Source organism: Neopelma chrysocephalum, unplaced genomic scaffold (genome assembly GCF_003984885.1).
Source record: "Neopelma chrysocephalum unplaced genomic scaffold, ASM398488v2 Primary Assembly neopelma1_22, whole genome shotgun sequence".
Lineage (NCBI taxonomy): Eukaryota > Metazoa > Chordata > Aves > Passeriformes > Pipridae > Neopelma > Neopelma chrysocephalum.
In genome coordinates, this window is record NW_020897689.1 from 26,447,731 (window position 1) to 26,461,056 (window position 13,326).

At 41.7% G+C, this 13,326-nt stretch overlaps 1 protein-coding gene across 6 annotated transcripts in view; it reads right to left on the reverse strand.

The window, feature by feature from the left end:
- Positions 1 to 3,959: 3,959 nt before the first annotated feature.
- DLGAP1 (DLG associated protein 1) overlaps positions 3,960 to 13,326 on the reverse strand; it is a 414,682-nt gene continuing 405,315 nt past the window's right edge. For all 6 annotated transcript variants that reach the window (XM_027675997.1, XM_027675989.1, XM_027676007.1 and 3 more), the window contains 3 exons: positions 12,773 to 12,864; positions 10,757 to 10,909; positions 3,960 to 7,956 (listed from right to left, as the gene is read on the reverse strand). In XM_027675997.1, the coding sequence (XP_027531798.1) occupies positions 7,747 to 7,956; positions 10,757 to 10,909; positions 12,773 to 12,864 (455 nt within the window). In that variant the 3' untranslated portion in view covers positions 3,960 to 7,746. The remainder of the gene's footprint in view (positions 7,957 to 10,756; positions 10,910 to 12,772; positions 12,865 to 13,326) is intronic.

Sequence of the window (13,326 nt, forward strand, 5' to 3'; positions counted from 1 at the left end):
ACTGATACACACCATCTATTTGTCAAAGATGTTTTTTCTTGTATGTAGTCATACAGACTCATTGACGTAAGTCACCAGTTTTTACATTTTTTTTTTAATTGCAGCAGTATTTACTATGTGGTGAGTCAGGGCAGTGACCAAGGTCATAGGATTCTCTTGCAGAGGATCATGACTTAGAGTTCAGGTGTTTTAGACAAAGCTCTTCTGGGTTCACTTGAAGACTGACAAATGGACATATTTCCATTGAAGTTGCTAAAAGTTTGTCTTATGTATGCCTCCACTAAATTTTGTAGCTAGCAATTAGCCTGGGATGAAGTCTGGTTTCTCTTCCACCACTGCAAATGCAATTGTGTAACTCCACTAAAAATCCAAACCTGGTGTTTATGCTGGATTAAAACAGTAGTTAGCAACATGAAAACAGGAGTCACCCTTTCAAACTCTTCTTTCTCACTATGACAGCTTACTTCATGGAAGCAAGAGGCATCTGACCTGGATTACTTTTTGATTTTGTTATTTGTATTTAATCAACACCACATTCCCCCAGAGTTGTCATTGTTTCAATAGTGTGTAAGAAAGCCCTGCCCTGTGCAAGGCCTGCTGTTGCCCAGGGGCCTGCATCCCTCTGTCCTCAGCTAGTGGCATGATACTGCCCTGGTACTTCTGAGGCTTGCAAATAGCACAATGGAATTTGTTGGACTGTGGTTATGGTGGCACTGATGCACTGGGAAGGGATGTCACATATTTGGAAACTATTTACTGAAACGTTGCTCCAAGATGGGAAGGAATTTCTGCTTTCAGTTGTTGCTACAAGTTGTGATTTCACCCCAGTACCACAGCATGGCAAAATGCCATCTCAGTTTTGGTGCATCATTTGTGAGCTCTCTGACTCGTACCAATTTTTTTCCCTTTTGTTGTCAATTATTGAGTGGAGACATGAGGAATGACACATGCTTAAGTGCATCAGTTATCTCTATTTGCTTCCCCTTAGGCCTAGCTTAGCCATGGTTTACCAGAACAGTCTACAAAATGAAGAAATTTGTTTGTTTGTTTGTTTTCAGGTGATAGAAGTTTTCTTCCCAAGACTGGCAAAATGACTGGAGCACAGTGAGTTATTATTACGACCACTTATTTTAAAAAGAGAATTAAAAAGAACGTGCTGTAAGGTGACAAATAATACAGCTCAACTTGTGCAATGCATTAACTTCTCAGTGCTACTTATTTTGTGGAGCATGCACAGCAAAAGCAGGGATGATCACAGTTCTGAACACACACTCACAAAGTGATTCCAGATTGCAATTGTGAGCTCCCATAGTCAGTACAATAGGAAAAAATAAGACATAGTGTTTTAAGGACATGACTTTGATAATTCTAGTTAGAAGCCAGGGATAAGTGATGGGTTGGAGATTCCCACTGGGGAAATAGGTTAGTTACATTGGAATGGGTTACCCTTTACTATTCAACATCTTAGCTCCCCAGTTACCATCTCCAAATTAAAGTGTTTGCCTCAGCACATGGTTGTTTACGCAAGTGACTTATCTTACCTTGGTGAGACATTCGATACCCATAAAACATCCATCACACTCTGTCCTACTGCTTTTCTTTAACTCAAGATGAGGCCCTTCCCTCTCCCTGAACCTTTGAGAGCTTTGAAATGTGGCAGAGTGTTGCTGTCAGTGCAGCTCAGGGGCTGCGCAGTGGTTGCCTTCTCCGGGAGCTCTGCAGTGCTTCAGCATTTCCCCCTCTTTGAATAGAGGTGGCAAAATCGAGAATTGCTTCCATTCTGCTTGGCTGAAAATGAGGAAAATCTCGGCATCATTAACTATCTCCCTATCATGGAGATAGTTAAGTGAAGAGTCAATACAACGACGAAGGCCTCTGCATCAGGAGTTGCCCATAATAGGTGGTGGTAATGTCACAGCTGAGCTTGTTTTTTAATATAGCACTTTTTTTTCTCCTTTCATGTGTTAGCTTTTTTCCCTCTGGGTGGAGCCAAGCTAGGGAGGTGATGACTTACCTGCCACAGCTTGGTAGATTGCAATCTGGAACTGGCAGAGTGTTAACACAATGCTCCAGCAGAGCTTTTCTGTCTCTAATTTCAATGATTATGTTGTCACTGGATCAGTGAAGAGAACCATGAAAAACACAATTACCAGGAAACCCTGTTCCTTTCCTCACCCCTTTGTCTCACTGTGAATCGGGCATGTGACTTGCAGAGCAATAGAGGACCCGCTGTAATCACGCGCACTACCGAAAAGGGTGCTGCTGTCTGCCGATGGGACCCAAGCGTGGGAAAGCCTGACTGCTGGCTGGAAGGGCTGGTCACGTCATGTTTTGCAGCTGGCGTCCAAATGCATCCCAATGAATCAAGTGATAGCAGCTACCTTCTCCTGCCACAGTGGTGGCCAAGCAGACAGGCAGAAGAGGGACTGTAAAAGGCCCCCCGCTGCATACAAAAGCATGGGGAAGGGAAGCTATTGTGGATGAGCTTGCCATGACAGGACAGCAATGTTTTTTAGGTCACTGGCATAGCATCAGACTAAAGAGAAAGGGGTTGAGTGTGTTTCAACTGTGGGTGCTGGTCCCAGGTTTGCTCAGTGGAAGACCACTGGTGCATCATGACTATTGGGGCTGACCCAACCTCGTTATGTGATGCAGAGTTGAAAAAGAGAACTTCACTTGCTGACTGCAAATAATTTATAAACCTAAGACTTCAACAGCAAGTGCCCATAGCAGCAGAGCAGCCAATATTTTTATCATTAATTGCTATCAAAAATGCCAGCTCAAAGTAAACACCAACTCTGAACAGATCTGATAGGCGAGCATGCTCCAAACTGGCGGTTGAAATGAATTATTTGCCTATTGCGTGCTGCAAAAACAATGTCTTGCAGGAGAGAATAGACTTTGGCAAACAAACTGATATCGAGCTATGCTTGTGGGGAAGGCTCCTGATTTGATCTGGAAGGAAACATTGAGCTCAGATAGGGATAAAGTTTACCTTAAGCATGCATGAAAGGCAGGGCTGAACCATGGTTCAGGGTTCTTCATTAGTCTGCTGGAGAACAGCGTGAAACATAGCTGCTATTTTACTCCCTCTGAGCTATTCTCATTACAAAAATGTACAAGACACCTCAGAAAGGTTTTTAAATAATAAACCATTTTTCCCCCCACCCCTGGTGCATCCATTTATCAGTGACCATGAGCACATAAATACCAGCAGGTGAAGAAAAATCACTTCATCTTGGTGGTAAGCAGAAGTTCACCTGCCCAAAAGCCCCTAGCACAAGTCTTTGTCATCCTCCTGTGCTGAGGGTCTAAGCATGGGCAGACAGTCCATGGTGCAGCACTGACATGCTATTAACGTAACTATTAGGCTCTACAGACTGAATCAGGACCTGCTTAAGTACTGGTATAGACACGAACAACATAATCTAGGACATACTTCTATGTGATTTGGCGACTGTCTTTATTTCACGTAGTGGGAAAAACCCCATTTGGAAGCAGGATTCCACTGAAGGGAAAGTCAGCTATGCCTGCCAGGGATCTCTTTTGCCCCAAAAATTCAGACATCACTGGAGATAAGCAGAAGATGAAGGGAACCAGCGAGGGGAAAAATAAACAGGCTGGGGGTTTCTTGCCACATCTTTTGAAGTCACCAGCATAACTCCTGGCATCTTCAGCAGGGTTTGGCTGGGCTCCGTGCAGAAGTGCCTTTGAAGATTTTGCTAAGGCTCAAGGCCTTGATCACGGCAAGTTTTATGCCTGTGAGCAACTCTGTGCAGATGAGCACTTCCAGGGTGCTCAGCAGGATGCTTCGGATGAGACTTTGCGGGATTGGTCTTAAGCAATGAGAGCTTAAGAGAAACATTCTGCTTGTTGTGCTTTTATCCTTGACCACATCAAATGAAAAGTCTTGGCAGTTCTGCGAGAATGAATTTGCATTGAAAACCCACAGCTCTTACAAGCAGTGCATTAATTATTTTATTAATTTGCTCTTTTTACATTATGGGAAACATTCATCTATTTACATTTTCCTGTCCACACACAAACCAGATAGATAATCCTATGGAAACCCAATTGGTTAAGCCATAAAACCACTCTTCTCTGTCTAAAGGCTTTCAAATTTGTGTCTTTTGTTTCAAATCAAAAACATTTCTAAAATCACGTTTGGGAATGCAGGTAGGCCAGTGATTTACATTCCAGTAAATTAAAATATGCATTTGACCATTTCCCTAAAAAAAAAATACCCAAACCAAAAAACCCAATAAATTCACAAAGATACAGTTTAAATTAAAATGATAGTGCACATCAAAGCATTAAGGGAACACCAATAAATAAACTGAAATATATTACAAATAAATTATTTCTATTTACCTTTTCAAATATTAAAAATCTTTAATCCATTTCTTCATCTTTCTTTACAAAAAGATTATGAGAATTTTATGGAAACATCTGCAAAAAATATAATAAATACCTCTTTTTTTTTTTTTAAACTTTTGAAGCAGGAGACGAAACCAACCTTTTCTAAAATTTCCCCTAAGAAAAAAAACCAACCCAATAGTTTAGTCCCAAAGTGAAACAGAATATAGGCATTTTTAATATACACTGGGCAGGTTAGACTAAAAACAAATAGTTACAAATTATACTGAAACAGATGATGGAGCAAATATACTAGCATTAGTGCTGGTAAATGAGTCAAGTGGTTAACTAGTGGCATTCTAGGGGCAGAATTATTTTATTTTATATTTTCTCATGTTGGCAGTATTTTTAATATTTTGCTAAAAAACTAGGCTAACACCATAATAACCTTTCCAGTGCCAAATGAACTAACAAGCATTCAGCTAAGAATAAATTCATTTAAGATAGATACAAAAAATATTCTATGATATACATATACAATAATTTGTAATGTACAAGACTAGATAGTCTTTGCTTTTCTGCTCTTTTAGGGGGGAACTTGCTGGATATAAATTTCTGTAGCCACTTGTCAACCAAAGTCTTAACTCATCTTTCATAAAAGGTTCACGAAACTAAGTAAGTCTGCGACACAGTTGTGAATGTGGACTCTCACCTGGGTACTGCTTTGAATACTTCAGTACAAATGAGTTCCAAATAATTAGTACTTCTTATGACTATATATGCTCAAAAGTGGCAGTTGGCACTATTACGTACTGCAAACACGGTGATGTTTTGTTGCTGCTAAAAGTTAAATGCAGTGTTTCAAAACTAGCAAATACACTGGTATTCAAACACTTAGAGGGTCAAACCTTTCGAAGCTCCTGTAACACCAAGCACTCTAAGGTTACACTGGATTTCTGATCACTCTAGTTAAAAGTCTTTTATATATTAAATTATTAGCCCTTATCTTGTAAACCACAGCAGTAAATAGTTGTGCCCTGTTTATAAAGACATAGCTCAGATATCGATGGCTTTGAGAGGTAGCAAATTCTCTAGTGGTTTTAGTATGCTCTCATGAAAATACTTGGTGCCAGAACCTATTACCTCTCCTATTTTTTGAATAAAATTAAATTAGCACCTGGCTATGATGTTGTAGGAAAAGAAGCTGTCTGGCATGGTCTCGATGAATAGTTTTAGCAAGAGCTTAACTTTTCGATGACAATTTTCAATGCTTTTTAAGTGCAAGCTGCAGAATTACACCACACCTGCAGTGGGATTTTTCACTGGTTGGACTGTCCGTACAGGTTTAGCAGCTATGGGCACAGCCAGCCAGCACTGGTGTGTGGCAAGGGCTGCAACCTGTGCCCCTCCATGGGGGGGCTGTCCCTGTGCCTGTGCCCACTGGGAGCAGAAAGCAGCCTGCCTTCCTCTCCTGCGTACCCCTGCCCTGGCAGGCACAGGGTGAAGAGCATGTAGGGACCAGCAGAGTCCAGAAAGCCTTGCCTCGGGACTGTAAACACATTGAGGGCTGCACAGCACTCGTCTGCCCCCGATCAGTCCTGTCACCCAAACCAGCTCACGCTAATTCTGCTGTCAGCAGCACATGCCAGCTAGGCACGTGTGTGTGCGCACACACACTCACACGCACGCACGCACACAACTTGCTTTCAGCAACATGCCTGACATCGCTTTCCTAATGTTGGCACAAGAGAATCCAGTAGCAGTGTGGTTGGCATCGTCCCTCATCAGAGAAGCTGGAGGACAAGCCCCTGCCCCAGCCAGGGGTGGCTGGAGGGGACAGACACACAGGAGCTGACCTCTCAGGCTCCTCTCCAGCCCTATTATCTGCCATTTCCGCCCACTCTTAATGAGCTACTTGGGATGCATATTTTTCATGATTGCAAAACAATGGCAGAAGCCAGGCTCTGAAGGCTTGTCGTGAAAAATATTAAGTTCATATTGATCCCATAACTTGTGAAAAATAGTCTATTGTTCTTGTTCAAATGGGAACTCTATACTATTAAGAGGAGGCTGAATTAGAAATTTACTCCTAGATATGGATGGTTTGGTGATAAGCAGTCTGAACTGTAGCATACAACTGGCTGTGGATAGAGCAAAGCAAGCATGGCCTGAAAATGCATCAGGGGCTCCACGTACAGTAGTGTGGCTGGTGTCCGTGTGTGGCTGCGTGAACGTATGAGATTAGATGGTCCCACCGAGATTAAGACATCAACAAAACCAAGCTTTTTTTCTTTTTTTTTTCTTTTTTTTTTTTTAACCAATATAATCCGTACAATACAATACAAGAGGAATTGACAATACAGTACAATTTTAAAAATTCTTAATACTTGGACAAGAAAATCCTTCTTTTATCTCTTCAACTGTCATTACTTCTTATCTCCTTCCTTTTCACTCTTTTATTGCCTTTCAAAATAGATTATTTCCCTGGAAGATCGAATTTACAATCTTCTGCTGATTGAAATGTTTAAGTAGTGATTGATGAAATAAAAATGAGGCAGTTTGTGCAGCTGTGAGTGTGCAGGTATCTTTCCACAGGATCTTTTATATCCCTTGCCTGTGGAATATACTTCCATCTCACCTGTGGGATATACTTCCACTTTTTCACCTGCCAGAGCTGTGGGGTTTTTTTTTAATTCCCCGCCTCCCCACTCCCACCCCAGCCCCCTCCCCTTGTGTGACTCCTTAATTCAGGTGAGAAGATGTGATTCGGAGGTTTAGAATAAAGTGCGCCATCTGCTTTAAAAAAAACAGTAATAAAAAGAAGGGAATCCAAGTCATAGCTCCTTTCATCTTTTGTGAGGAAGACGGCAGAGTCCAAAAGGATCACCCTGCATGACTGAAATTTCCGAAGTTCCCTACAGTTTGATATTGCTGTACACTGGGTAACTGACTAGCTTTAGGTCAACTAAAGATCATGAGTAAGTTAAATGGAGCATTTACTGTACAGGTGCGCAGGTGTGTGGAAGTCTGAGTGCTGCGTTTATTTGTTTCAAACAGAAAAAAAAAAGGATCATACTCATTTACATGAGGCAAAGTGGCAGCATCAGTACATGTGACAAAGCATCGTGATGACATGGGCGAACCTTCAGAAAGCAAGGGTGATTAGAGGACATCTCTCGGAGGACCGACAACTACGCCACGGCAGTGGAGTTCACTGGGAGCATCGGGGCAGCTGCGTACAGAGAGAGGGGAGAGGGAGAGGAGGGAAGAGAGAGTGAGAGAGAGAAGAGGAGGTACAAATACTTCGTGGTGACCTTGAGCAGGAGCCTAGAGGGGCAGATTATACATGAGGCTTGTCTTGCCAGAGAGAGTCCTCCTGGTTGGATCCCTTCATAGCCTGGTCTGGGCTTCGGGGATGTATATCTCAATGCTTTCGGCGCTCTCGGTAGCTGAGTTCTGGCGGACCGATGCAGCGCGCTTGGCAGCCATCAGCCGTTTCCGGGCCTCTTGACGCTGCGAGCTTTCCAGAGAGCGTTCTCGTATGAGTGGCACCTGACCTTTCGATGGCTTCTTTGGCACTGGAGGAGGGACCCTTCTCTCCTGATCAAAGCAGAAGGTTAATGGCATTATACAGCTTCTCAGGGAAAGGTGGGAAAAACTAGGATACGTCAGTAGTTAGAACACACATTTTACCTAAGGTTTGTTAGCTCTTATCTGCCTTTCTGTCTTCAGTCAACTGGCTTTTGTGCTCAAGGGTTCATAAACATGGGGCAAGGGCAAAAGGGAGGGGAGGGCCGGCCGCCGTGCTACTTCTCCTCAGGGACGGTGCTACTGGGGCCGAGGCCCCCACCGCTAACCGCTTAGTGCCGGGGACTAGGAGAGAGACAGGCCTCCCCCCGCCAGTGCAGCCGGCAGGGAACGCTGCTCTCAGCAGAGAAACTCTAGAGAGCCCCAGCTCCTGGGCCACCCTCTTCTATGTGTGCATAATGCTAGGTGCTCTTGCAACACGGAGGTGCCATGGCTTTGGTGTTCCCAAATGCAGATGGGAACTAGCTGTCTGCAGCTGGTGCATCTGAATAAGTAGCTTTAAAAAAAACACCATATATTTATGTATCTATTTTGTAGCAGTTTAATGACTGCTCAAGAACCCACATTTTGGGTCTCACTGTGCAAGCTCACACACTCTAGCCTCCTGCTAAATAGACATGAAGATACAATCAGCTACAAATAGAAAAAACTGGTAGGAAAAACTTTAAATCATTAAGAGAACATGCATTAATCATCATGGTGGCAGCTAGCTCCAGATACGTGATCAACAAGGAGGACTTTAATGTATATCCTGGTGCATGTACACACACACACACACACACACACACACACACACATAGAAAAAAAAAGAAAAAAAAAAAGCCCAACAAAAAAAAACCCTTCAGAGAGGGATCTCTCCCGAAAAAGAAAAGTGTATTCAGGACTGAATTTCAGGCGGCCACAAAGACTTTGTCAAGTTAATTAGATTGTCTTTTAAGTTACATCCCCTTCCAACTGTGAACACGGTCTCTGAGTGAAGGGATTTTATCACACTACAAAGGTCCCATTCTGCCCTTTCGTTTTCTCTCATGCTGCTCACAACAGCTTCCATGGCTTGAAATATAAAGGTGCTTAGTTACACTTATTCATACTTTGCTTTTTCTCTCCATCCAAGGATTAATCTATGGTGCTTATAAAAGGCCCAATGGCAAAGGCCAAAGGCAAATATCAATTCCACAGAAAGTTCTTTTTTTTTTAGCCTTTAAGAAAGGTGATGATCTGTTTCATCTAAAATTATAGACAAATGCTCTTGAAACAGGAACACAGTGTAATTCTTTAAAATCTTTACCTTCCTACTGTAAAACCCTTTCTTCAGCACTACTTAACCCGTTATAGTCTTCTTTTTGTTGGAAACTCTTTGAAATGTTTTTCAGAAGCAAAGAAAAGGCACATTTTTTTTAAGGAAAGCTCTTGTTTCTTACTGCTGCAATTGCAAACACTCAGCCTACCCGCTTTACTGTAAAAGCTAATGAAAGACCATATACCAGCATTTCTGTGCATGCATGTTTGACGATTTTAACTTCCTTTTCTGATAGATACTGGAAAAAGAAAAAAAAGAAGATAAGAAAATGACTTGCCTTCAGTACCTTGGGCTAGGAAAACACATTCCCATTCATTCCCCTACAAAACACACTAGGTGTGCACAAATGGTGTGAACATGGCACTCCTAAGTCAGGAATGAGTATTTAGTCTTGATTGGAGGAGGAGGAATAGTGCTACCAGCACTGGCTTTACAAGCTTCCTGCTGCAAGATTAATGGGGTTTGATATTATTATGGTTATTTGTCCAAAAGAAAATACCGCTTTGGTCATCGGCAGCCAGCTGACCTGTAAGATTCCTGTCTGAGCCGCTGTACCTGTAAGTCATGTTCTCCTTCCTTCTGGTGATCCTACCTGTTGGCTGTATTCATTGCTATCAGACCAGCCACAGTGAAAATTCAGCCATCAAATTACATACCTATAGGAGCGCAACATTAGACCATTGATTCCTTTAGGAATGGGTCTGTGTTTTAAGGATTTTCTGAAACATTTGTGTATTTTGGCTCACCCAAGTGATGTTTGTCTTGAGGTGGATAGCGAGGAGAAAAAAAAGCAATGGTGCCAAATGAGAATGTAAAGTGAAATGTGGCTCACACTTGGAGATGTGGTAGTTTTTCATGGTGACAGAAGAAGACTACATTTACCCCCCCAAAAAAAAAGACCAAAGTTCCAGATGATTTTTATGCTACCCTGGATAAACAACACTACCAGCGAAGTGAACGTTTGTGAAATCATCCATTTAAAGAAAGCCCAAAATAAATAAAATATCAAACAAATGGACAAAAAAATGTAGTTCTTTCATGTAACATTTTGGAAGGCATATTTTTGATATTGCTCTGTTTGTAATCTGGCTACCAAAGTCAGCGATGGTTACAATGCTTCCCTAGTTTTTTCAGCAACACAACCTAGAACTCTTGCTGTATGCAATAATATGAACCGTAAATGTGATTTATTTAATTTTAAGAATCAATATATAAGGCAGTTCCTTCCAACGATTGATCGTCTAATATGATTAAATGTAAAGCTTAACAAAGTACCACATTCCCATTATCCGATTCACAAAGACAGATTTGGTTTAAAAATATGCCTGAAACATATTACAGATAATATCCCAGATGATTATTATGTAAACATTGTTATTACAATGAAATTAAGTTGATATGAGCTTCATTTCACATTTTTTAATGTCAACGCTGTAACACAGAGGCCTATTTAATCTGTCCAGTATTTGTGCAGGGTTTTAAATGAAGCATACAAAATCTACAGTGTTCTACCTTCTTGTCATGAGGATCCATCTGTTTCCAATTATTGGCCTTTAACTGATGAAGTTCATCAAATTTCATACTAATATTTTCTATGGACAACTGCAGCATATCCCAAAACCCTGCTAAATCCTGGGAAGTCGGCCGTGGATGTGCATTAGGATTCTGTGCAACAGAAGAAAAAAACATGTTGGCTTTAGTACTTCTTAATGTAAAACACTTGTGCAAATGGTTACGAATCTCACTAGCAAAGCACTTTCAGCAAATCCAAGCGAGTGGTAAGACACGGAGGGAGAAGCAGAGCAGAGCGCTACTTACTGTCAGGTTTATTTTAAGGAGCCTGGCTTGGTGTTGAGCTGCTGTGCCCCTGCAAGCAGCCTCTCACCGAAGGCACCAGCTACCCTCCTCAGACTAGGGGTAAAGTCCATGTGTCATGTCCCCTGTGGCAAGATCTGCCTAGGGATGTTCCTGGGCACAACTGGTGATAATCCTAACCGCACTGAAATTAAGTGCCAGCCTCCTCTTCACCTTCATGAGGAAGGATTCCCTGCCATGTTCACACTTGTAAAAAGACTGATACCTGTGCAAATGTACATTTGCTGCATGTGCAAATGATATACTGATGTGTGAACACTTTTTCCACCCTCTGAGATCCTAAGGTTTATAAAAATACACTATTTCAAGAAAACATTGTCTCATATACCTCAGGCCAATTTCTCTTTTTTCTTTTTTTTTTTTTTTTTTGGTAAAGAATAACCTGTGCAGGATGAAAAGCTCAGAAGAAAACATGCAGAAACACAGTAAACTCATTTTTACAGGTAGATTTTTGAGAAGAATGAAACTGGGACACAGGTGGGGAGCATAGCTTTGTGTCCCAAAGTACAGCAAACTCATCAGCCCAAGAGTATTGCTCAGAAGAGCATATCTGGATGGATAGCATCTTCAGCACAGGGTGGGCCAGAGGCTGGTGACCCACCACCTCTGAATACTTTTTGCATGCAGGAGGCATACATGAAACCATCCCTGCTCCATTGGCAAGGTTTGTATGAGGGAAGGCTGGATGCCTCTATAAGCTGGTTCTCAGTTGAAGCTCTTTAAATAAAATGAGATGTTGCATACACTCACTGCAAGTGCGTTTTTTCATAAATGCTGAGTACCTACACAAATCTGAGTCAGCAAGATTTCATGGGTGCTGTGGCCTCATCAAATTACATTGATATATTGTTATTAATTAATAAATAAATAAACTAGTAGTAGCACCTTGTATGATGTTTTACATGGCTCAAGTTTTACTCTGCCTTTAAGTTTTCTTCCTCACCAGAAGCAATAACCCAAAAGAGTCAGTTGCTTGCCTTATGAAATTTCTATTTGTGCTTTTCGCAGCCACACTGACAAAGGACTTTGATAGGATAATTATACCATCAAAGGAGCAATTAATGAAAACAATGAAGTATATATTTTAGATTCATAAGGAGACCAGAGATTACATTTGGATTCTTAGTTTTTCAGTGCTTGATGCTAGCAGCTTGCACTTTATTTACGAAGATGTTCAGTCAGAATGCTTTTTCAATTTTTGTATCAAGAATTGGAAGTCTTATTCAGACAGAGCCAATTTCTGTTGCATTTGTCCACTAAAGCAGATTTTAGTTCGGGGCTTGTTTCCCATGAACACATGGGAAAGCCCCACTCAGGAGATTTCTGATCCACCCTGAAAGACCTTAAGGTCTTTTTCCCCATCTGTATGCCCAGGAACTCGGGGGTCAAGGGACAGATCTTTGCTCCTCTGAAGTCAGTAGCAGAGCCACAGTGATAGTTCACCCAACGTTTTTTGCCTGTCATTATTTTAAGGCTCTCAAGCTATTGTGAAACTCATGCTGACTCTGACAAGTTTGAGTTACTCCTGAATTCATATCAAGGCCTTCACTGGAAAAACTGTCATGTTAGTCAAAAAATCAGTCTAGTTTACACAGAATTATTCACAGGGTTAGTAGAAGGCACACAACAATGTCTAGTAGAAAAATTACATACCAGGTTTTCTTCACAAAGTTCTCTGAACTGGTAAAATTTCTGGGCCATGAGAAGCTGGGCACTGCCAACTGCAGTTCGAATTTTCCCTAGAACTAAGAGAAAAAGAAAAGTAAGTCACCATGCTTTCTTTGCTATAGGCAACTAAAAGCACATAAAAAGAGAGGAGAAAGGTGCACAGTAGTTGATTCTGGCTTTCAAAAAGCATCTTATCTTTCAGTCACAGATTAGAGAGAAGCTGATAAATCTAAGGCCAGATCTCCACTAGGCAAAAATATGTAAAAAGTTGCTGCATCTTACTCTCATTCCCCCAGTGAGACGAGTTGTGTCCAGTTGCTAATCAAGAGCTTTTGCAGCCTCTATAGAAAGCTCACCAGAAACGTCACCAGTCGTCATCACTATGACCCAGGCTCAGGCTTTGAATATAAACCCAGCTCCCCACACAAGGACATGCAGCTCTCAAACCCTATTTGCTTCTACACCTCTCTTAGCAACTCAGGCCTTACTGCCAGGTGTAGCTGAGTGTTGCTACATTAGAGCCCCAGAAAGGGAACATT